This window comes from Lipotes vexillifer, unplaced genomic scaffold (genome assembly GCF_000442215.2).
Source record: "Lipotes vexillifer unplaced genomic scaffold, Lipotes_vexillifer_v1.1 scaffold240, whole genome shotgun sequence".
NCBI classification, from domain to species: Eukaryota; Metazoa; Chordata; class Mammalia; order Artiodactyla; family Lipotidae; genus Lipotes; species Lipotes vexillifer.
Window position 1 is genome coordinate 10,064,930 of NW_006797481.1, and position 25,246 is coordinate 10,090,175.

At 33.9% G+C, this 25,246-nt stretch overlaps 1 protein-coding gene across 2 annotated transcripts; it reads right to left on the reverse strand.

The window, feature by feature from the left end:
* Positions 1-1,795: 1,795 nt before the first annotated feature.
* On the reverse strand, positions 1,796-24,235 carry PDCD4 (programmed cell death 4). 2 transcript variants are annotated; one of them, XM_007469635.1, is made up of 11 exons: positions 24,193-24,235; positions 19,321-19,581; positions 17,642-17,736; positions 16,464-16,577; positions 14,114-14,335; positions 12,451-12,548; positions 11,405-11,519; positions 8,764-8,871; positions 7,274-7,384; positions 6,482-6,621; positions 1,796-1,856 (listed from the first exon to the last, which is right to left on the reverse strand). In XM_007469635.1, the coding sequence occupies exons 1-11, from the start codon at positions 24,233-24,235 to the stop codon at positions 1,796-1,798; spliced, it is 1,368 nt and encodes a 455-aa protein (XP_007469697.1). The 2 variants fall into 2 exon arrangements, with proteins under 2 accessions (XP_007469697.1, XP_007469696.1); XM_007469634.1 differs by having other exon boundaries at positions 19,321-19,623.
* Between the last annotated feature and the right edge of the window lie 1,011 nt (positions 24,236-25,246).

The following is a 25,246-nucleotide window of genomic DNA, read 5'->3' on the forward strand; positions in this document are numbered from 1 at the left end:
CCCCAATCGCCGCAACTGAAGAAAGCCCTCGCACAGAAACGAAGACCCAACACAGCCAAAAATAAATATAAAATAATTCAAACAAAAAACAAAAAACACTCCAGTTTGTACTGAACAGAAGCAATTTTAAAACTTTGAACCCAGATTTTGGGTTGTTTTTAACCCAAGTTTTTACAACTGCCAATTATTGTTCACTATTCCCATCAATTTTCTAGATAACATTCTTAGGCACAAGTGAGTAAATGCACCTTTTATAGTCAGAGAATCCTGTAAATGTTTATTAAAAACTGAATTTGAAGAATTTTGTGTCATGACACATTTAAGGCTATCTTGCCTGACCAACTGATACTACTAGTAATGACAAAACTGTATTTCTTAAACAAATTTAATTTTTAAGAAACCCTCACCTATCCAGTAGTTACCTAAGTTTTTAATTATACTAATTTTAAGGACTTACCTGGCCACCTTTGTCTTCCAGGTATCAAACACAATTTTAAAACCCTAAAAATGGAAATATGGACTTGAAAGAGCCCATGAAGTAAATATGAACATAAAATTGAAAGTTTTTGTTCCAAAAGACTGTAGCTAAACCTGTAATGGGTATGTTCTAAGAATACCTTTGTGAATTCTCAATATAATTCTTGGTTGGTTTGCTGCAGTCAGTATCAGACAATTTAAATTAGTATGGACCTTGAGGCCTTGCTGAGTATTTAGTATTTAGGCTCAGCAAAAGAGGTCAGAAATGTGATCATTCTTTAGATAACTTATTTATTGGTAACTATTTTCTCAGACACTGGGTAAATGTAAAACTATGAGTCTTTGAAGAATAATTTTTTGTAACACAAGCATTACTTGGTAATAGAACTTAAGAATTATGAAAGGTATATATGTTTTAGAAATTTCATTAAGCTCTAGATAAGATCAAAAACAGGTAAGTGTGCAAGTATTTCCCACCAAGTATAATATTAAAATAATTCATTTACTACTGTACTCTTGTTTTAAAAGTTTGCTAGGAGCAAAGTTTAAAATTCACTAGGTTCAAACATGCTTTTAAATGATTTAAAATTTGTTGTGTGAAATATGTTTTTTGAAAGCCCTAAAATAAAGGTACTCCCAATAAAGAATCAACAGTGCTTCACATGTTTTATTTTGTCATACATTCTTCTAGAACTGGGTTCATTCATCCAGTTTTGTAGAAAAATAGATGTTCCAGCCACCATTTACTTAACTGTCTAGTCTTTAAGACCAAGCGATATGTTCCCTGGAAAGATGAATAAGTCTCATAACTAAGTCATTTTTTAAAAATTCTTTAAGACAAAGAAATAACTTTTTTTTTTTTTTTTACTCCCAAAGCACAGTATTTCAACAGCAGCAGCCAACATGGGGTTTTAGCAGCTTAACTTTACCCCCTAAATAAAGCTTTGTATAAACCAGTGATTTTACTACAAAAACACTGTCCTTGAAAGAAAGGAGTAGCAGTCAGACATCAATGCAAAACTTGGAATGATTATGTCATAAACATGGCACTTAAAAAAGGTAGCTTATGAGAATATCCCACTTAAGAAGTGGTTACTTTTCTGTCCCTCCTTTACAGGCTCAAAAAAAAAAAAGAAAAAGAAAAAGAAAAAACACTTCCTTTAAAAATTTCCCTTAAATGTAAGTTTACAAAATTTCAAAACTGCCTTGTACCCAAAACAAGTGCTTAAAAAAAACCCCCAAAAACCTGTGCTAACAACTCTTACAATTCAGATATATATATTTTTTATAACATCTAAGACTGCAAGAGTTCTTATATTCAGTAGCTCTCTGGTTTAAGACGACCTCCATCTCCTTCACTTACAAAACGTTTTCTGCCCCTGCAATGAAAAGAACACAAACATGAAAACAGATACAAATTCTGACTACAGTCAACTAAAAGAATTTAAAACTTCATCTTTTTTGGTTATTCATTAATTTCCAAGGCAATCTACAGATTCAATGCAATCCCTATCAAATTACCAATGGCATTTTTCACAGAACTAGAACAAAAAATTTCACAATTTGTATGGAAACACAAAAGACCCCGAATAGCCAAAGCAATCTTTAGAAAGAGAAACAGAGCTGGAGGAATCAGGCTCCTGGACTTCAAACTATACTACAAAGCTACAGTAATCAAGACAGTATGGTACTGGCACAAAAACAGAAATATAAATCAATGGAACAGGATAGAAAGCCCTGAGATAAACCCACGCACATATGGTCACCTTATCTTTGATAAAGGAGACAAGAATATACAATGGAGAAAAGACAGCCTCTTCAGTAAGTGCTGCTGGGAAAACTGGACAGCTACATGTGAAAGAATGAAATTAGAACACTCCCTAACACCATACACAAAAATAAACTCAAAATGGATTAAAGACCTAAATGTAAGGCCAGACACTATCAAACTCTTAGAGGAAACCATAGGCAGAACACTCTGACATAAATCACAGCAAGATCCTTTTTGACCCACCTCCTAGAGAAATGGAAATAAAAACAAATAAACAAATGAAACCTCATGAATCTTAAAAGCTTTTGCACAGCAAAGGAAACCATAAACAAGACCAAAAGACAACCCTCAGAATGGGAGAAAATATTTGCAAATGGAGCAACTGACAAAGGATTAGTCTCCAAAATTTACAAGCAGCTCATGCAGCTCAATATCAAAAAAACAAACAACCCAATCCAAAAATGGGCAGAAGACGTAAATAGACATTTCTCCAAAAAAGATATACAGATTGCCAACAAACACATGAAAGAATGGTCAACATCATTAATCGTTACAGAAATGCAAATCAAAACTACAATAAGATACCATCTCACACCGGTCAGAATGGCCATCAAAAAAATCTAGAAACAATAAATGCTGGAGAGGGTGTGGAGAAAAGGGAACCCTCTTGCACTATTGGTGGGAATGTAAATTGATACAGCCACTATGGAGAGCAGTATGGAGGTTCCTTAAAAAACTAAAAATAGAACTACCATAGGACCCAGCAATCCCACTACTGGGCATATACCCTGAGAAGACCATAATTCAAAAAGAGTCATGTACCACAATGTTCACTGCAGCTCTATTCACAATAGCCAGGACATGGAAGCAACCCAAGTGTCCATCAACAGATGAATGGATAAAGAAGATGTGGCACATGTATACAATGGCGTATTACTCAGCCATAAAAAGAAACGAAATTGAGTTATCTGTAGTGAGGTGGATGGACCTAGAGTCTGTCATACAGAGTCGAGTAAGTCAGAAAGAGATAAACAAATACCGTATGCTAACATATTACGGAAGCTAAAAAAAAGGTCATGAAGAACCAAGGGTCATGAAGAACCAAGGGGCAAGATGGGAATAAAGATACAGACCTACTAGAGAATGGACTTGAGGACACAGGGAAGGGGAAGGGTAAGCTGGGACAAAGTGTGAGAGTGAGAGAGTGGCATGGACATATATACACTACCAAATGTAAAACTAACAGCTAGTGGGAAGCAGCCAAATAGCACAGGGAGAACAGCTCGGTGCTTTGTGACCACCTAGAGGGGTGGGATGGGGGTGGGGGGGAGACGCAAGAGGGAAGAGATATGGGGATATAATAATATGTATCACTGATTCACTCTGTTATAAAGCAGAAACTAACACACCATTGTAAAGCAATCATACTCCAATAAAAATGTTAAAAAAAAAACACAAGAAAACAAATTCTGACTACAGTCAACTAAAAGAATTTAAAACTTCATCTTTTTTGGTTATTCATTAATTTTTAAAGGGGTGTATTGTCATTTATATTTTTAAAAGTCAGCATTCCTCTAATGAAAAGACTTCCCCTGATACATATCCTAGAACATATCAAATGAACTGCTTAATCTGAGCAGTTTTTAGTTAAATAAAAGCTTGATGATTGAAATAAGTTCACTGTCCAAATGAAGTCATGTAAAAAAAAGAGTTAAAATATAAATAAGGCAAACATTATTATGCTGTTTGGAAATTTAATACAAACATGCCTCAAAATTATTGTGAGTTCAGTTCCAGATCACCACAATAAAGTGCTATCACATTACAATCACATGAATTTTTTGGTTTCCTGAATATAAAATTATGTTTACACAATACTGTGGCCTATTAAGTGTGCAATAAGCATTATTCTAAAAACCCAATGTACATATCAAAATTAAAAACTACTTTATTGCTGAAAAATGCTAATTATCATCCGAGCCTTTAACAGGTCATTAATCTTTTTGCTGGTGGAGGTTTAGAAATACTGAGAACTACCAAAATGCAACACAGACACCAAGTGAGCAAATGCTGGTTGGGAAAATGGCACCAATAGACTTGTCAACGCTGGGTTGCCACAAACCTTCAATTTGTAAAAAACACAGCATCTGCAAAGCACAATGAAATGAGGTATGCCTGTATTTATTTCTACTATGTCATTAATATTATTTGAAAGCTAAACACTGAACCAAATAGGAAACACCAACATGATTGGGAATTATGCAAACTAGAGCTACAGAAGCTATCAAAATACCTATGTTTAAAAATGTTTAATTTTTTTCTCAGATATAGAAAAGCCATAACCTGAATGTGGAAAAACAGAGTCCAATTAATTCCAGTATATGCCCCTTTAAAAAAAATATTTATGTATGTTCTTTTTTTTTGGCTGTGTTGGGTCTTCGTTGCGGCATGTGGACTTGTCTCTTTGCAGCACTCAGGCTTCTTTCTAATCGTGGCATGCGGGTTTACTCTCTCTAGTTGTGACTCGTGGGCTCCAGGGCGCATCAGCTCTGTAGCTGTGGTGCGCGGGCTCCAGGGTGCATGGGCTCTGTAGTCACGGCGTGCGGGCTTCACAGCACGCGGGCTCTTGTTGAGGCACACGAGTTCAGTAGTTGTGGTGTGCGGGCTTAGTTGCCCCGCGGCATGTGGGATCTTAGTTCCTCGACCAGGGACTGAACCCATGTCCCCTGCATTGTAAGGCGGATTCTTTACCACTGGACCTCCAGGGAAGTCCCATATGCCCCATTTTGAGATTTCTGCTATTTCAAACTCAAGAGACTTTCCTCTATAATGTAACCACACACTAGCTACATGTAGTGACAGCAGCCCGAGAGGAATAGTTGAACAGCAGCCTAAAGCGCTAAGTGCTAAACAGAACTTGAGCAGGATTAGCCCTTATTATTCTCTGACCCTAGACCAATACACACAGGCATTCAAGGTCACACACAAATGTGCACTCCGTCCAAATAAGCAAAAGGATAGACATAAGAAGTGAAAGTTCTATGGAATACATAGAAAGTTTAGACATCTCTTCAAATGATCCTTGAAAGTAAAACCACAATAGAAGTAACTAATTAGACTTTTGAATAGAGGCTGAAAAACTTTTTAAAAGAGCCAGTGCCAAAGTGTTAACCCCTTTTCATACTAAGTCTAAATGTAAACCAGCTATATTTTCCTGAACATAAGGCTTTACACTATAATATTAGGAGATCAAGGCTGGAAATGAAGCAGCAAGTAGCAGAAAGCCTTGCCAAAGCTGACAGTTGTTACTGATGTATACCACTTGGCACATCAGTGTATCAATGATGCCGTCACCAAAGTAGAGATCTACATTTTCAAACATTTTTATCAAAGCCATTAAAATGTATATTCCACCATTATCTTTTTCTTCTCTCTTAATGGCTTCTAAACTTTGTAGAGCAAAGGACACTATCGGGAAGTATTTTTTGAGATTAATTCTCACAGTGCACTTACATAAAAATACATAAAGACTGAAACTTCTTCATATAAAAATTACAAAAACTTAAAATATAAAACAGACCCAGACCATAAGGTTAGCTGTTGCTAAACTTTTATATCTATTACAATACAAACTTCTTTATAAGCTTTAACAATAACAAAAAAAAAATTCATCAACTCCTGAAGAGTTTGAACCTAGTAGCACATATATAATACCTCCAAAAGAATCACACACACACTTTCTAGAGCGGTAAAATCCAATCAGTCCCAATTCTCCATTCTATGAGGGAGCAAAAGGAACCCACATGAAATACAGGAATGAACCTAGATCTTAAAAGCCAGAAAAAGTCTGGATCCATCCTTGGCTTCTACCGTGACCTTAGAAAAGGTACATTACACTGCCGTAAGCCTCAATTTTTTCATCTCACTGGTGGTATCTACTCTGAAATAATATTTAAACCACTTAGAACAGAGCCTGGTACACAGAACTACTCCACAGAATTATTTTCCTCCCAATGAACTGTGGCTTCATGAGGTAGTCCCTATACAGATTTACAAGAGAACAAAATAAGCTTCACCCTTGTTTCTCCATAAATTCAGATGATTTTCACTGATGAGTGACTTCAGGGAAGATACTATTATTTTTCAGACACAGCTGGAATGACAGAAAATTAGCTTAGCCCTCCCAAGCACCTCAGCCAGTATTTCATGTTGAGAAAGTAATAAACAAAGTACCTTGAGGGACAAAGATCTCTGAGTTGTCTGGAAATTATTCCAGCCTGAAAACATTCTTCTACAAATCGCTCAAGCACAGAGTATGAATGTGGGACATCCAGATTAATGTCTGGAATTTCACTGTAAATTCTCTCATAACCCTAAAAACAATGGAATTACATACAGAGTTGTTAGCCCATATAAGATACATAATGCCATACAACCCATCACTATTATCAATCTATGTTTAAGGCCAAATGTTCATATAATTAGACTGCAGTCAGATCCGAACCTCGAAAAGTACGAAGAGTAAGTCTATTTTTTACAGAATATTTTCTTTAAAACTGTTCTCTCAAAAGAGCTTCAGGCAGACATTTAGACGTTGGACACATTTCTTCCCCATCTACTTCTCTATAATACGTTTACTACATTTTTAAAAAATAAAAGGCAAGTAAGAACCTCACCAATATTTAATAACAATGCATACACTTTTAAATAGGAAAAAATTAAGTACTTTATAAATTTGTTAGAAATTCATGTTTCTCTCTAGATATAAAAAAGAAATTATCGTATCTTAGAACTCTTGAGGAAGAACACATACACATCACAGTTTTCAAAATACAGGTTCAAAAATACTGGAGTATTTATTACTTTCCAGGAAATGGCTATAAGAGGTTCAAACATAAACAGTACCATTAATATATATATAGACATAATATTAGTACACAAACCTAAAAGAAAATTTCATTGACAATTCGTAATCTGTATTCAAGATGTAAGCCTAAAAACTGTTCAAAATAATGTTATACTTACTCTTTTCATTTGGTCTAGAGTAATGGTAGAAGATTTCCAAAGAGATTTTAATAAGTCCAAAATCATCTTAAATGTACTTTCTCCAGTTGACTCTAAAACCATTACAATGGCCTAAAAATGGAATAAATGATTGAATTATTGCTCATTTTCATATAAGAAACTGCTCCTAAAATCTATCAGATCTCATCTCTAATATGTGTATATATATGTATAGATGAGGATGATTATAATTTTTGTGACTTTCTGTTTGAATAAAAAAAAAATCCAACAAGGACTCAGAGGCAAAAAATATACAAATCAATTATCACTGCAAAGTAAAGGAGCTGTTGCAGTGGAGGATTACTGGACTGAATGTCATATGACATAATATGCGTGTGTTTCGTGTTAGGTAATTGCAATCATTGTTGCTTTTGTTGCGATCATCCATTTACAATGCTTGGTGTCAGTTTATCTCTTGTAAAAATAAAATACAGTGTGTGTGTCAGGGGGGAAATAAATAAATAAATAATAAAAGATGAGGCAACTAATACTTTAAAAGTTAAAATGAATCACTCAAAAGCACACAGATGAGAAGTGCAAGGCTAAGATTTAAATCTAGAAATGCTAAACATTATCTAAGTACTTTTCATTTAACTCAAACCTCCTGGCATTATCATTATCTGAGATAAAATGACAGATGCTATATAGAAATTAAAGCCAATGCATTGTTAACATATTGCCAAATATCTAATACAGTATGTTGAGGGGGCATATTCTGGAATGAGAACATTATTTTAATAAAGATATTATAAAATAAAGGAAAAATCTGGAAAGTACATATCATGAATATGAATGTTTTTATAAAGTTAAAAATACTCTTACTGTATGATCCAGAAATTCAACACCTAGGTATTTACCCAAGAAAAATGAAAAGATATGTCCACACAAAACCTGTGAGTGAATATTATGACTGCTTTTTTTTAATAATCACTCAAACTGGAAACAATATGGTAGGTCTATTCAATGGAATATCACCCAGCACTAAAAAGTGAATTTACTGTTACATAAAATGACATGGACATATCTTAAAAGCATTATGCTACCCGAAGAAGGTCAGACACACAGTATGATTCCATTTATATGACTGATAGTCTGGGAAAGGCACAACTATAGGGACAAACGTTAGATTAGTGGTTACCAGGAGATGACAGTGGTAGGGGAGCAGGTTAGCCCCAAACTTTTGGAAGTGATGGAAATGTTCTATATTCTTAGATAGTGGTTATGTGACTTGATACATTTGTCAAAAATTCATTGAACTGCACAGCTAAAGAGTATATTTTACTCTAAATTATACCTTGACAAAAAAAAGAAAAAATTGTAAAACCCTCTCCCCCTTAATATTAAAATTTTTAAAAGAAAACAAAAATGTATGTTATTAAAGAAGCATTATGTCACTGGGGTGCAAAAAGGAACACTTAATAATTCTTTTTGGAATGTCAAAGTAATCTTACTTCATATACAAGCTCATGGTGAAAATGAGGTACTTCCAGTTCCTTAAGGCAATGTTCAGCTTCAGATATGTCTCCAGAGAGTAAATACTCTTTCAGCAGCATATCAATCTATTAGATTTAAAGATTGAGATGTGTTAGAATTCTTGATTTTTCAAAAAGTCTGTTTTGCCTAAGGATTTATTTACCCTCATCTCAATATAGTACATGATAAATAGGTCACAGACAGTTGTCTAAGAATAGTCTTGACATGACACTATCATAACAGAATTTTTTAATAACTAAAAAGCAAATCCCCAAATTTTAAATGGTTCATAGTCATGAAGGGAATGCAGTGTTTCGGTGTGTTTCAATAATCCATTGCGATCGATGAGTAGACTTAAGATGTGTTTGGCCTGAGTTGTGACCATAATGCTTCAATGCTCCCTGTAAAACAAGGGACCTTAAATACCACTAGAGGGCGCTAACTGAAAGTCTCAAAATGAATTTTTAAAGTGGTGCAAACCCATTTCTATCAGCGTGACACTAAGTGGGAGCCAAAAAATGAGAGATAATAGGGCTTTACTAGACAGGGCAAAGATTTCCAAAGCAGTTTTCTCTTTTCTCTACAACTGAAGATTTGAGGACCATTATTTAAAACGTTCGTCAGTAATTCAGCTTCCAGTTATAGCTAAGGAGGCAAGTCTTGACTCTCCTGTTGAAAGTTGCACAAGAACATCTATGGCTCCAGAGAAAAGAAGTTTTTCAACACAAGTACTTCAACGAGGAATGTCCTCCCCTATACATCGCCTGGTAAAATCATCTTTGCACCTAGCAGACACTCAATGAATATTGGCTGACTGAAATCTCATTTAAGTATGTTCTATTTCCAACTTCTACAGTGTATATCCATTAAAAGTATAGTAAAATTTGATCAACAGAATGTATCTTGGTGAATGATTGCTATTATCATGCTTTAGGAAAATAAATATTTGAAGCATGTTACTTGAATAAAGTATTTTTACTTTATAATTATAAGCTAATATATTTATTATTTAAATTACATCACTTAGTTTTTTAACTTTGTTATTAATTTAAAGTATTTAAATGTTTCCCATTGGGTCCCATGCATTGCTGAGAACGATAAATTATAAATACATGTATATATTTCTAAAAGTCCTCTCTGTCCAACTCATCCTTCCATGTAAAATAAATGAATATCCAAATAATGCCAACCTCATATATTGGTAGTTTTATTTCAATTTTCATCGTGACCATTTTTTTTCGTTGTGATAATTCACATACCATAAAACAGTTCGGCAGTTTCTCAAAATATTAATTCTGAGAAGCATTATCATCCTAACAATATTAAGTCTTTCAGTCCATAAACATGGGATATCTTTCTACTTATTTAGGCCTTATTTAATTTCTTTCAACAGTGTTTTGCAGTTTTTGGTGCACAAGATTTGCACTTCCTTTGTTAAATTTATTCCTTTGTATTTTAATCTTTTTTTATGCTATTACAAATGCAACTGTTTCTTAATTTCATTTCAGACCATTCATTGCATTGCTAGTGTACAAAAGACCTAGAATTAAATTCTGTACACTGATCTTGTATCCTGCAACTGTGCTGAATTCATTTATAATAGTTTGGTGTTTTTGTTTTTTTGAGAATTCACTTGGATTTTCTGTATACAGATCATGTCATCTGGGAACAGAGATAGTTTTACTTCTTTTCCAACTCAGATGCCTTTATTTCATTTTCTTGCTGAATTGCTCTGGTATTTCCACTGTTTTTATACCTCAATATTTGTAATAACTTAAAAAATTTTTAAAAACAGATATTGCAATCATGACATTACAAACACCAACTCACACCTTAACATATATAAAAACAAAACTGGTCAAAGCTCTAACAATATTTAGAGCTCCTTAACACTCAAACTTGGTATACCTATCATTAAAATATTTATTAAATATCAAAACTATAGTCACATGAAAGATTATACTCAAAAATCAGAAGCACATGTACAATATAAATCTTCTAATTTTCTTAAAAATCTTCAACTAGGATTAGCTACTTTTTCTGGTTTCTTATTATAGAATATCACTTTGCTGCCAGAAAAAAAAATCCATAGAGAATAAATCTGGTATTAATGCAAAAACCAATTACTTTTTCTTTTAAAGAATGCATACAGGTAGTGAACTTCCCTACAAAAATCTACCACTCTGATCTACTCTAGTGTTCATAATGCATAACTTACAATCTGAGACCATCCAGTTTCAAACTGCTCTTATAAATATGAACATTTACTGAATAACTACAAAACAGAAACTATTATTTCAACAGTCTGAAAAATTTTACATTCCAAGAAAAAGACTTTAGGTATTCCTCTGAGGTTCCTACACAGCCTTCTTCATGAAAACCCCTTTAACTTAACACAGTCTTAGTTTAAGTCAGAGAAACCATAAAAATTTAATAATGATTATATAATTATTGTATAATTTATAGAAAAAGGGCATAAATCCAAATATATAAGGATTTTCCACTTGCAGCTATAAGACTGAAATCAATTTTTGTCCACTAAAATACCAGCTAGAGGGCAGAGTTTGTTTCCCTGAAGAATACATATAAATTAAGCTAAAGACAATGCCCAGTAGTTACCTCTTTAACAAGGTGGTTAAGAGACTGCTGCCCACCTCCAGAGCCCCAAACACTGTCCTTGCGCTTTCCACCTTTAGACATACTCAGAAGCACGGTAGCCTTGTCCAGAGCAGCTCTACAAAAAAAAAAAAAAAGTTAATTTTGACATATGGACATGCTTGAGATTGACCAAATTATGGATGAAGTTGGGGAAAAAAACCCATGTACACTAAAAGCTTTCATATAACATAAAAGCAACCTAAAGTTCAGAAGTCTCTTAAAAAACTATTTTTCAAGATAAAAAGTTGGGAACAAAAAAAGTTGCTTCTCATATTAATATTCTCTCACTCATTTCCATTTCTCGGTCAACAAAAGTCTAATAACATTATTTCAAAATTACTGATCTAGCCTGAGAAGGAATGTTTCACCTAAAACTAACTTTTACATAGATCCATGCCTTTCCACCAGGGCAACCATGCCACTCTGACCTGAAGTAGTCCTAGAAAATTAATATCTGTACCTGTGAAAACCTAAGACATGGCTAAGTCCAAGTCTAAGTTTCCAGGAAGTTATGAAAAATCAGAGCATAACTCCCAAATATCACATTTAGCTTATAATTATACCAAAGAAAAAAGTGAAAAACATTATTTCCTAAGATTTCTATAGCAAATAAATATAAAATTGAAAACAGGGCTCCTTTGTTAATACTGTCCATCTTATTAGAATATTAAATAATTACAGAATATTAAAACCTAAAGGGACCTTAAAAAACATTCCAAGTCCCATCCTTTCATTTTATAAATAAGGAAACTGAGGCCGAGAGAAAAGTGGCTTGACATAAAGGTAGCTAACAGTTTAGCTAAAACCCAGAACTTCTGCATTATAGTATTGTCTTCTTTCTGTTATATCATGTCAAGAATCTCTCAATTTTGTTTTAATGGTAAAGAGTACACAAAAATGACAAATAGGTGTCCACAAAGTCTGATTAATTCAAGTGTCATTTCAACAGAATCCTGTAGAACTTTCCCCTATTTTGAAAGTCTAAGTAGGAAAATTAATTTACTTACCTAGCCTGTACACAATCTACAGTTCCTTTGTAACTATCAATATAGGTATTACATAAAATTCCATCTCCAACAGCTCTAGCAATAAACTGGCCCACCAACTATAATAAGAAAAAAAAAAAGAGCTATATAAAAAAATCTAAAATAAAGCTTTATAGGACACAATTTCTAAAAACATAAATGATAAAGACTGGTTGAACTACACAGTCAATACCTAAGACATGCTGGAGTATTCAAAAAACACCTATTTAGCACGTACTGTTTATGCCTGGCATACACTCCTACATCTTAACCTTCAAGTTAAAAGCCATGGGGGCATAAAATATCTGTTTTGCTCACTACTGAATCCCCAACACGTTGCACACTGCTTGAAACATGGCATATAATCAAAATTACTTCCTAGTAAGTCAATGACTTAATAGTCAAGAGAAACATCTCTTCTGGAAAGAAAAAAATTGGACTATGGTCTCTCAAAACTGTTTGATTAAAGGAATTTATCTGACGGGGAAAAGTTGTGCAGAAATATTTATCTGAAAGTATGTTCATAGCATTATTTCATAAAAAAACTGGAAACAACTTAGTGTCTAACAGTAATTGTGTGGTTGAATGGTATATATGTAAGACAGTATACCGTGTGGCCAAATAGGTTTACCACATTTTATGGTGTAAGAAAAATCAAGTTTACCAAGTAACATATACAGTATGATTCCACTTTTTATTAAAACAAAAAACGTAAGGATATGTAAAAACCATACACTGATATATACCCAAAAAAAGTAGAATAAGATTTAAACACCAAAATGTTAACAGTTAACAGTGGTTATTTCTGCTGGCCTTTCTTCCTTTTGGCTTTTATTTTTCAAAACTTCTATAATGACTATTAACTTATGTACAGTTTTTTTTTAAAGTATGGGTATTGTATAAAAAGAAAAAAAATTCATGTTTGAATCACAGCTCAATACTGACACAGACTACTTATGGTCTGTCATAGGAAAGTAAAACAGAAACAGCATTTATGTTAACCTACCTATAGTCTATTCCTAAATTAATGTTTAAGTAAAGTGCTCCTACCTTTCTTTAAAACTCTGCTCAGGTAAATAGCAACGATTTCACACATTTTCAATTTCAAACCAGAAAGTCATATTATAGTGTCAGCATGTATGAAATCTAATAGAAGTAAAAGGCTTTGAACAGAATCTAAACAACAAAAGCATACATAAGTCATGAATTTTCTAATTATTTCCCCACAAAGCTACAAAAGGGAACAATCTTATTTATCATTATTTTTATAATAAACATTAGTGAAGCAAACTTAATCCTCAATTATAACAATCTACATTTTTTAAAAATCCTAGCTCATGAAACAGCTTAACTACATGTAATAGAGAATACACAGACAGCAAAAAAACATGACCTAGAAACTATACAGAGCATGGGGGGAAAGTAAGTTATAAAATTACAGTGTGATGAAAACTATGTTGCGGGGGTGGAAACAGCTAGGGAAAAATACACTAAAACATTAGAGGGCTATCTTTGTGTGACAGGGAATATGGGCCAGTTTTTCTTCTTTCATCTAATAAAATTTCCTAGGACTATGTATTAGTTCTATATTTATTTGCAAGTGAAGTAGACGGAGAGAATGAACAAGAGGAAGAATCATACAAACCTGTGGTGCTCTAGGAGTATCCAATGCTAATTCAGGTAGATCTTTCAACAATTTATCAAATGATTTTTCTACATCATTTGTGCTCATTACTGTCCCACAAAGGTCAGAAAGAAGCTTAGATGTCATTTCTCTATGACTAGCTTTTCCCTCCAATGCCAATGACACTGCCAACACTGGTACTCCACTTTTCATTTCGCCAAGATTTAAATCTCTTAGCATTTCCTATTCAAAAAAAAAAAAAAAAGTATGTCACTGCCTATAGTTCAATTTAATTTTATTTTATTTTTGAAAAAAATCAAGATATTACCCATATATCCTTCTCTCTCCTTGACTGGAAAAAATCAGAGAAGCACTCAAAATTTGGGGATAAGATAAATACATCTTTTTCTACATATAAATACTGATCCACTTTAAGCTTCAACTGTCTGAACATCACTAAAATCAAGAATGTGAACTACACCTAAAATAGTTTATTAAACTACATAGTATTGCTAAGTTTGGTGTTAGGAGTTAACTAACCCTCTGCCTTATACTCTATTACTTCTAGAAATAGTGTTTTATGAGCATTTGAAGGGAAATTCATTTTACATTATCATAAGCTGTTTATACTCTCTTCACCCAAATATTTATACTTTCATATAAAGTTTAAAATGAGATCTTAAACCACTGTTTTTAAGAGGGATTATTGTTTTAAATGCTGGAATGAAGTAAAATTCTCTCTTAAAAAACATAATAGCAGCAGCTAATACTTACTGACCACTTACAGTGTATCAGGAATTATAACAGCCACCTTAGTTTATACTCTTTGAGGGAGGTATTATCATCATACTCACCACACCCAAAGCACAGAAAAATTAAGTATTTGCTGAGGGCACCCAGAGGAGTGCCCAGGTTGGAAGTGGAATATAGGCAGTATGACCACAGAGACTACCTTGTAACTCAGTTACTTAGAGTAACGACTACTAACAAGGACACCGGTTAGGTAAGCTGAACAAATACTTGGTTTTATTCCTACAAAAACTCAAAGCTATCAAACCTCATATTATCAGACAAACCAAGACAACCCAGTCTAGGGGCTTCCGTGGTGGCGCAGTGGTTGAGAGTCCGCCTGCCGATGCAGGGGTCACAGGTTCGTGCCCCGATCCGGGAAGATCCCACATGCCACGGAGCGGCTGGGCCCGTGAGCCAGGGCCACTGAGCCTGCGCGTCCAGAGCCTGTGCTCCACAGCGGGAGAGGCCACAGCAGTGAGAGGCCCGCGCCAAAAAAAAAAAAAAAAAGAAAGAAAAGAAAACCCAGTCTGAATTAAAAGAATCTAAATTATAAAAATCTTCTATGGAGATGCAATTTTATTACTTTAAGTCAGTAATACTAAACTACTGAACTAGACCAATAATTAAATTTTACCCTTTTAGATTTACTTTACAAACAATTCGTAACACAGTAAATGTTCCCATACAAATTATGCTTCAAAAACACATTTGTGGGGCTTCCCTGGTGGTGCAGTGGTTAAGAATCCACCTGCCAATGCAGGGGACATGGGTTCGAGCCCTGGTCCGGGAAGATCCCACATGCCACGGAGCAACTAAGCGCATGTGCCACAACTACTTAGCCTGTGCTCTAGAGCCCGCGAACCACAACTACTGAAGCCCGTGTGCCACGACTACTGAAGCCCACGTGCCTTGAGCCTGTGCTCCACAACAAGAGAAGCCACCACAATGAGAAGCTCGCACACCACTACAAAGAGTAGACCCCACTCACCACAACTAGAGAAAGCCCGCACACAGCAACCGAGACCCAAAGCAGCCAAAAATTAAATTAATTAAATTAACTAATTAAATAAATAAATTTAAAACAAAAAACCACCACACATTTGTTCTCTTGATTTCTGTATGCATTCTTTTCCAAACTTGTGTATCTGTGTTCTTTTCTAGACAGAGTACAAAGATAAATTTTATTCTAGTCCTAAGCATCGAAATGAATGTCAAAAAAATGGAACTGAGGCATTTTTAATGAGATCCCTAAGGATATTTTTTTAGAAGGTCCATAAATGCCTTGAAATTGTTAATTATATTTTATAAACTATCAATTAAAAATGCTATAATGATAAAAATTATTCTGTTGTGCCATTTTTCAGAGAAGAAAATGGCACACAGCCCTCATCTGATCCCAAATAGGTAAGAAGTGGTCTAAATAAAATTTTAGTCCATTTCTTAGTTAGAAATTCATTTATGCATAAAAAAATGCTTAAACTTTTTCAGTGATCCAAGATCATTCTGAATACGATGTTTTGCTTTTAACAGTGTCTGCTCTCCTATATTAAATAAATTATACTTTCAACTTTAAACCTACCGCAACTTCATTAGTATCTCCGTGCTCAAAATATTCCTGTATGATTGGTGTTAAAGTCTTCTCAAATGCCGTTTCATCCAAAGGCAAAACTACAGTTTCATAAACACAGTTTTCCTGGAAAGGGAAGGGGCAGAAAGTTATAAATTAAAGAACAAAATATTCAGATGAACTGAAATTGTTTCACAATTTTATACTCCAACTGGTTAGTAATACCCATTCAGGGCAAGAAAAAGAGATGCTACATGCTTTGATCACTTATATAAAAACAGAATCTATGTCACTGTTCTTTTATAAAATCTGAATACAATAAACCAATATACAGATTAAAACCACTAACTACAGAAAATATATGCCTTGCTTCTGATCCCCCATATCTTCTGTTAATTTTTTTCTCTCTCCCACAAAACCAATACTTCAGTGACCAAAAAGCTTTAAGCTTCCTATCACACCTAGTATTTTCATTAAAACTTCACTTAAAAAAAAACAAAACAGCAGGAGCCAAAGCCTTCATGATTAGTATTATGATAATAAAAAAGCCCTTATAACAAAAATCAATGTTGTAGTGACCAAAAAATCTCTTAAGGAAAAAGCATTATTCAACTGAAATTTCAAAAAGAATAAGATGTCCAATAATCTTCTATCCCCCTTCTCTGCAAAAAAAAGCCCTGAAATGTTTATATGCAACTTGTGACTGGCTTCAGTCTAACAACATACTTTCAAGTCTTTCAAGACTATATATTAAAATTAGAACATTTAGCAAAGATTTTATAATACTTGAATCCTACTGGTTTAAAAATATATTTTTCATGTTCCCTTAGAAATATATCCATGTCTAATTATTAAATTCAGAAACCAAGTGAAAATTATGCATACATTACTGTCAGTTAACTTGGTTTTCTAATCCAAAATTAACCTAACAGTCTGAAAGGACTGAATATATATATGATTTAGATATACATACTAATGTGTGTACACACATATATATACACTCATATACATATCAGATAATCACACAAATTATAATCACACATTATAAAATTATATATACATATGATTTGAATGGTATAGAGTATACATATAGAATACATGATTTGATAAATATGAGTATACTACAAACATGAGGTCAAAAAGTTTATAAGTATTTTAAGTATATATTACAGAAAGTAAAACACTTCTACCTGGTCATCATCATAGTTAGGATCTTTCACATCCACCTCCTCCACATCATATACCTGTCCAGGTGTACCCCAGACACCTTTGCCTCCAGCACCACCTGAAAAAGTTTAGAACTGAGAAAGGAGAGCACATAATGTCCATAGTTCATAAATTTTAATTGAAATCTGAAATAATTCTAGATGTTCAGGGGTTAATTCAATAGCAGTTAAAAAACTGTATTTTAATTTCTATGCTGGTAATTTTGCCAGTTAAGAATTATATGTTAAGCCTCTTTTTATTCAGATCACTGATTTTTTAGTAATGATTAGATATTACATAGTTTATAACCTATTTCCAGAAAAACAAGTTGAAATAGCCTACAAAGTTAAAACTAAAAAGGCAGATGCTTTAAAATAAAAGCAAAAACAAACAAACCAAAAATATCAGAAAAACAGCTGTAGCGGTGACCTCAAGGCAAGTGATACTGCAGTGGAGCTCTAAATTCTATCTGACATATCTTGGGAACAGCAACAACAAAAAAGAAATATGCTGAGCCAGTAAGATGTGGCATCGAAAACTCCACAAGGGAGAAATTATTCAACAAAGAAGTACACTGACCACCATCAAATGTTTTAAAGTCAAATACTCTTTAGATATAAAAAGAAACAAATACTTCACAACTAGATATATGTTACAAATAACTAATAGCTATTGAAGCATTAACAGAATCATCATTTCTACTTCTCTACGTACAAATTCACCAGCAGAAGTTTAACAATTCCAACTTTCAAAGTTGCTTTACTAAATAAACGTATTGAAATGTTTTTATAAGCTCAGTATATTGCATTATTTTTAAAGAACTTGTACAGTATCACCAATTTTTTTTGGGGGGGGGGTTATTTTACACATAGAGTATAATTCTTGCCACCAGAGCAAAACAGAATCTGATAACTAGGTTTCATTTTGACCCAGCCAATGGTTGCAGAGCCATTCAACAAAAATAACAATTTCTGACAGGGCACAAAAACATTTTACAAGTATCCTAGGCCATAATTTGAAGCTCCCACCATTTAGAAGTTGGTGAAATCTCCAAATTGCATCAAAATTCTACGACAGACAGAGGCTGACATACCCCTCATTCAACAAATATTTAAGTACCCAGATTGCTAGTCACTACTCCAGGCACTGGAGATACAGCAGTGAAACAAGACCATTCCACTCCAGTACCTAAAACAAACAGACCTGAAAAGAACTCAGAACCAGATCTACAAAATTATTAAAATTCTGACCCAGATATTACCAGTCAAATTATATTTATCATGTATTCTTAACAATGGACATAAGTAATTAGATTCATTAGATAATAGACATGATGAATTTCTGACCCTACTTCTTTCAAGCAGAATTAGAGAATACATGCACAATTCTTAACAGTGAAGAACACTGGTGTGTATTTTGCTGGAAATATGAGATCAAGTACTGCTCAAGAAAACTAATCTACTCAAACAAGAAAAAAAGGTTCAATTTAAAAGAAAAAGTGGTAATGGTCCTCAGATTACTACTATGTAAAAACATATACAAGCCATAAAACCTTGACATTATCACTGTTTAAATTTCTCTCATTCTTAGAACAAGGAAACTGTAGTATAAGAATCAGATAATATTTTTTCCATTTATGTCTTTGGACGTGGTATATACTAACCTTTCTTTGGTAGTCCCCTTCCTTTCCCAGATCTGGATCGCCTATCTAGCAACCTTCCCTTTGGACTGGATGGTACAGTTACTCCACTTCTAAGGCCTTCACTTCCGTTATCACTGACGGAATCGCCTCTGCCGGAGTCCCGGGACGAGTTTTTCCGTAGCCGCCTTTTCACCTTGGCATTAATTCTAGCTTCATTAATGGAGGATGCCGAAATCCAATTTCCGTTTATCTCATTCTTTATTTCCTCAGTCCCAGCATTTTCTTCATCACCAGAAAAGAGAGAGTCACTTAAATTATCAGGCTCTTAAAAAGAAAATGAAGGAAAAGAATTCTAAGTATTTTAACCATCTACTGCTATACCAGTTATAGTCATAAGTTATACTAAGTTGAATCACATGAAATTATCATTTTTGTAGGTGACAGTCACATATTGGCAATTTCACATGGCTCAGTCCAATACATGACAACAAACTAGTAGTACTTTTCACATTATCATGCCAAATGAACTAAGGCACTGAATGTTAATGAAAAATTTTACTGAAAGCATGTTATTTCATGTGTTTACATTGTAAAACCTACGTTAATATAAACACCAAATACAGTACAAAACCTTTGAGACTTTTATGAGCTAAGACAGTCAAGCAATTGGAGATAGTAAGAAAAGACTAAGGATCTTTAGGGAACGTAGATAAACTAATATTTACAGAATGCCTATTTACCAGGCATTAGGCTGGGCACTTTGTCATTTATCCACAAGTTTGAGAGCTATTTATTACATTATTTATAGAGATAAGGAAACTGAAGCTAAGACTGTTTAAATAACTTGCCAAATCTCTCATAATTAATTGTGGACACTTAGAAAATAGTACTAATCCAAAGAGCATGAAAGGCATTTAGCAAATACGTGATCATATATGATTACTGTGCCAAACTGCTGATGCTTCACTGCTTTCAAAGAAAGCCATCATCTCAAAGTTCTAATTCATCTCTCCAAACCTGACTCACACTACTTACCATTCTCTGAAACTCTTCCAGACTGTGTAAGATTTGTACATTATCCCCTGAAAGACAGCAACATTTGGAGTTCCCAAAGGTCCTCCATTTAGAATGTCATCCTCACTGCTCTTTTCAGTTACCGAAATCCTTTAGGATATACAGCTGGAGTCTTACTTCCTCCATGAAAACTTTCCTAACAATTCTAGCCACAATAACATTCATACACTGCTCATTTACCACATCATGGAAATCACTTTATTTCTTTTTATATGTCATTGCTTTTCCAAATAAGTCATAAGCCTCAAAAGAGGAACCATTCCTATACTGTAGTTTTTGTATCCTCAGCACCTAGCAGAGTATCCTTTATACCATCAACTCCAATGTCAATGAAGATCAAATGACATGGAGACACTGGGCATTACTCCAAAAACTTTTTAAGTCAGAAAGCTACTGAATTAGTTATCCCTGGGCCCAAGTTTTGTTCATTATGGCTCACTCAACTCAGAGCTGAATCCCTCAAATATTTTTAAATATTCCTAATAATTAGGATGTGTCAAGTCTATATGCATGGGCTTTAACATGTTTTTTTTTTTAAGTAATACGTAGAAACTAAAACTTTTTTAAATCAACCTATAAAAAGCAGCACAGATGTGTTAAAATCTTCACAATTCTTGACAAAAATTATGAAAGTTAGTAACAAACCCTGTGGTAATCAAAAAACAATCAAAACATTACGTAGAGCCAAATTACTTCGGCAGTCTCATAAGTAGTCTGCTGCCTTCAGTCTTCAAACCATTCTCTAAACTGCATGGAGACTGATTTCTCCCACTGAAAACCCTAGGTATTCCTATTGGGTCGAAATGAAGTGTAAACTCATTACATTGCAATGTTAGGTCCTTCATGATCTTGCCCCAATCACTAGAATAGCTGCTGACCACTCCCACATTCAAATGGTCAGAGCTGAGATTTGATACCATAGGTAGATGATGGGGGAATTAGTTTGTCAGAGGAATACAGGATATATTAGAAAAAAAGAGAAATTATAAAATGAGAGACCAGCTAAGAAAATGTTGCAGTATTCAGTCACAAACTAACTGGAAAGGACAAGAGGTTAATAACTTTGGGGTAAATAAGAAAGTGACACTTTCAAAGAAAAAATAAAGGGCTTTCAAAGAGAATAAAGAATAAAACAGTGATTTAAAAGTTTTCAGACTAGGAAAGGAAGCCAGTGTTAGGAGGGTCAGTTTGAGACATCATCATAACTAAACTACTATGACTAGTAGTAACAGCAGTAGCAGTAGTCATAATAGTCATATTACTTCTTCTATCATTACCATCAGTACTGTTACCTACTGTATCAGGTTCCAAGCACTTTACATACATGGTCTATAATCCTCACAAAGCTCTATAATGAATCTGTTTATCCTCATTTTTCAGAGAGAAGATGTTTCATAGAAAAGTTATATATCTAAAAAGGACTGTGGCCAGGATTCAAACCCACATTTGAATCTTAGACGACTATAACTATAGAAAATACAAAGCTAGAGTACAGAAGAGTGGTGACAGCTAAAGAAACAGGCAACAAGGGAATGAATACAAAGAGAGAAAAGAAGAAGAGGAAAGGGAAGGAAAGACCAGAGATCAGACAAATCAGATGCCATTTCATGTAAGAGTGGATGATTGAAGAAAACATTAAACATCTACCTCTAACATATTGCTTTCATTATTCTACAATTAAGGTAAGCTGCCACAACTAATCCAGAAGATAAAGGCCTCTCTTAGAATGCTTTAAAATGTCCCTCAGAGTACTAAAGTATTCAAGCAATCATATTTCCTACACTTGAGTTTCTTCTCTTCAACTATTTTAATATCCTTTCAAATACACATTTATGTATCTACAACAGTAGACACATCTAGGTATATTTTATATATTAGGTCATAATTTTTAACCCATGTTTGTATCAACTGCTCTTTTATATTTTGCTATTCATACTCACCTAAGTTTTGGGGTTCCATAACCACTACTGATCTGATTTTAAGAAGACCAAAATTAAAAAGATAAAAACCCTGAGTACAGAATCTGGTGACTTCTTTTGTACTGTGTACTAATTCCCTCTTTCTGAAGTCTCTGACATCTCAATAACCAACCCAACTTATATTACACCACAGTACCAGATGATCACATTTTCAACTACTGGTCCACTGAGTTACATAATTATAATTAACAATATTAGCTCATTTTCATTTGTGACATACATAATATGTGCTATGGGCATGACACACATGCACGGTATCTCACTTAACCCTAACAATAAACCTATAAAGAGGGTATTTATAATCCCAGCTTTATACATGAAGAACTGAAGGTCAAAGCAAATAACCCACTTTCCCCAAGTAACAGAGATGGTAAAAGTAGAAGTTGGAATTAGTACACTAGTCTGTCTGACTTGGACTATTTGTTACAGGAAGCATTTATTGCAAAGAAGGTCTGTCTTGGGCTCATCCAAGTACTGAAGTATTTAAGGAAGTACTCAGCAGAGGCATCAAGATCCAGATTAAAACAAGGACTTGTTATAGTTAGAAAACAAAAAGTATAAAACTTAGAGCTGTGCCATCTAACAGAAATATAATGCAAGCCAAATATGTAATTTTAAATTTCTCAGTATTCATATTAAAAACTAAAAAGAAACAAGTAAAATTTATTTTAATATATTTTATTTAATCTAATAGATCCATTATATCAACTCAACATGTAACCAATAGAAAAAATCACTGAGGATTTCATCTCTTTCTTTCATACCAAGTCTCTTGAAATCTGGTATGTATTTTGTACCTACGATACATCCCAATTCAGGTAAGTCACATTTCAAGTGCTCAACAGCCATATGTGACTACTGGCTATACCAGACAGTGCAGAGAACAAACAATTACCTATCTGTGAAATATATTCTTAAATTTTATTATTACCATTCTCACCTCAATGAAGCAGGGACATGATACCAATTTGTAATCCTAAAAAACAAGTACTCATACAGCTATTGTATGTAAAGCAGCACCAAAATAATCATTAACTACTGTAATTTTTTTCAACTATAATTTTCTACTACACTTTAAATCAGGTTCGTAAATACAAAATAGCAAAGAAGTTTCAACTTCAAAGTGTGCATTCAAAGAAAACTATGTAACTGGACACAACAGTGAATTAAAGTCACTGAAAAAATGAAGCTGTAGTATTAAAAAATGAAATACGTTAAACATATTTACAGAGATTTTTTCAATATTAATCATCAAGCAAAGAATTATCTAAAGTGTACCAACATGAAAAGTTCTCACTCTTGAGACTATTTCAAAATCCTAATTAACTCTCTACAAAGATTATTCTGAAAACTATATATACATTTTCAGTGATCTGAAGTTATTTAGCTTTTGGACATATTCCACAAAACCGTTTTTATGATAATAATGTACTACTGAAGCATTATGGAAAATCAGGGAAAATACACAGTTAATTTGTAATATACAGATTATTAGCTAGGAAAGACATCAATGATACCAACAGTTTATATTATAAAGACCACTAACTAGCTCATGTGAGAACAGTAATGAGCAGGTTCACTATTCTTCTCCTCTGCTACACCATGTAGTTTATTATGAATAGTGGAGAATAAACGTATGAAATGTGAAAGGACAGGCAGAAAAATACAACATGTGATGAATTTCATAAAAATAAGAATCACAAACTTGATTTTTAAAATATGACCTGTTTTCTTATAGCATGAGTAAGACGGTTTTTAAAGTAAAGAAGTTTTCATAAAATTTGGTATGGCCTGAAACTTGCTCACAATACAGTCAAGGTTCCTTCAAGATATGACTTACCTGTAGGGTTTACATTCAGTATCTGCTCGTTTTCTATATCCATCGTTCCTTAATTTCACGTGCACTGATTAAATTACCAAATGGAACTCTTCCTCGGGGATGTATTTCTTTAAAAAGAAAAAAAAAAAGCTTCAACGTCTTCCAAACTAATATAATTAACGTAAATTCAATTTACTTACTCAGACTGTTAAAAAAAAAAAATCACCACATAATTCCATTTTTTTAAAGCATCCACTTTACTTTCAAAGAGCTTCCCCTAATTAACATTTGGTTTCAATCTTCTTGATAAGTTTATCTGTATCAAAAAAAAAAAAGCCTGTATTTCTGAATGTGCCACCCTTTAACTTGGAATTAAAAGATGTGTTTGCTACCATACGGCCCAGCAAACCCACTACTGGGCATATACCCTGAGAAAACCATAATTCAAAAAGAGTCATATACCACAGTGTTCATTGCAGCTCTATTTACAATAGCCAGGACATAGAAGCAAGTGTCCATCGACAGATGAATGGATAAAGATGTGGCACATATATACAATGGAATATTACTCAGCCATAAAAAGAAACGAAATTGAGCTATTTGTAATGAGGTGGATAGACCTAGAGTCTGTCATACAGAGTGAAGTCAGTCAGAAAGAGAAAGACAAATACCATATGCTAACACATATATATGGAATTTAAGAAAAAAATATGTCATGAAGAACCTAGGGGTAAGACAGGAATAAAGACACAGACCTACTGGAGAACGGACTTGAGGATATGGGGAGGGGGAAGGGTAAGCTGTGACAAAGCGAGAGAGAGGCATGGACATATATACACTACCAAATGTGAAACAGCTAGCTAGTGGGAAGCAGCCGCATAGCACAGGGAGATCAGCTCAGTGCTTTGTGACCACCTAGAGGGGTGGGATAGGGAGGGTGGGAGGGAGACTCAAGAGGAAGGAGATATGGGGATATATGTATATGTATAGCTGATTCACTTTGTTATAAAGCAGAAACTAACACACCATTGTAAAGCAATTATACTCCAATAAAGATGTTAAAAAGAAAAAGATA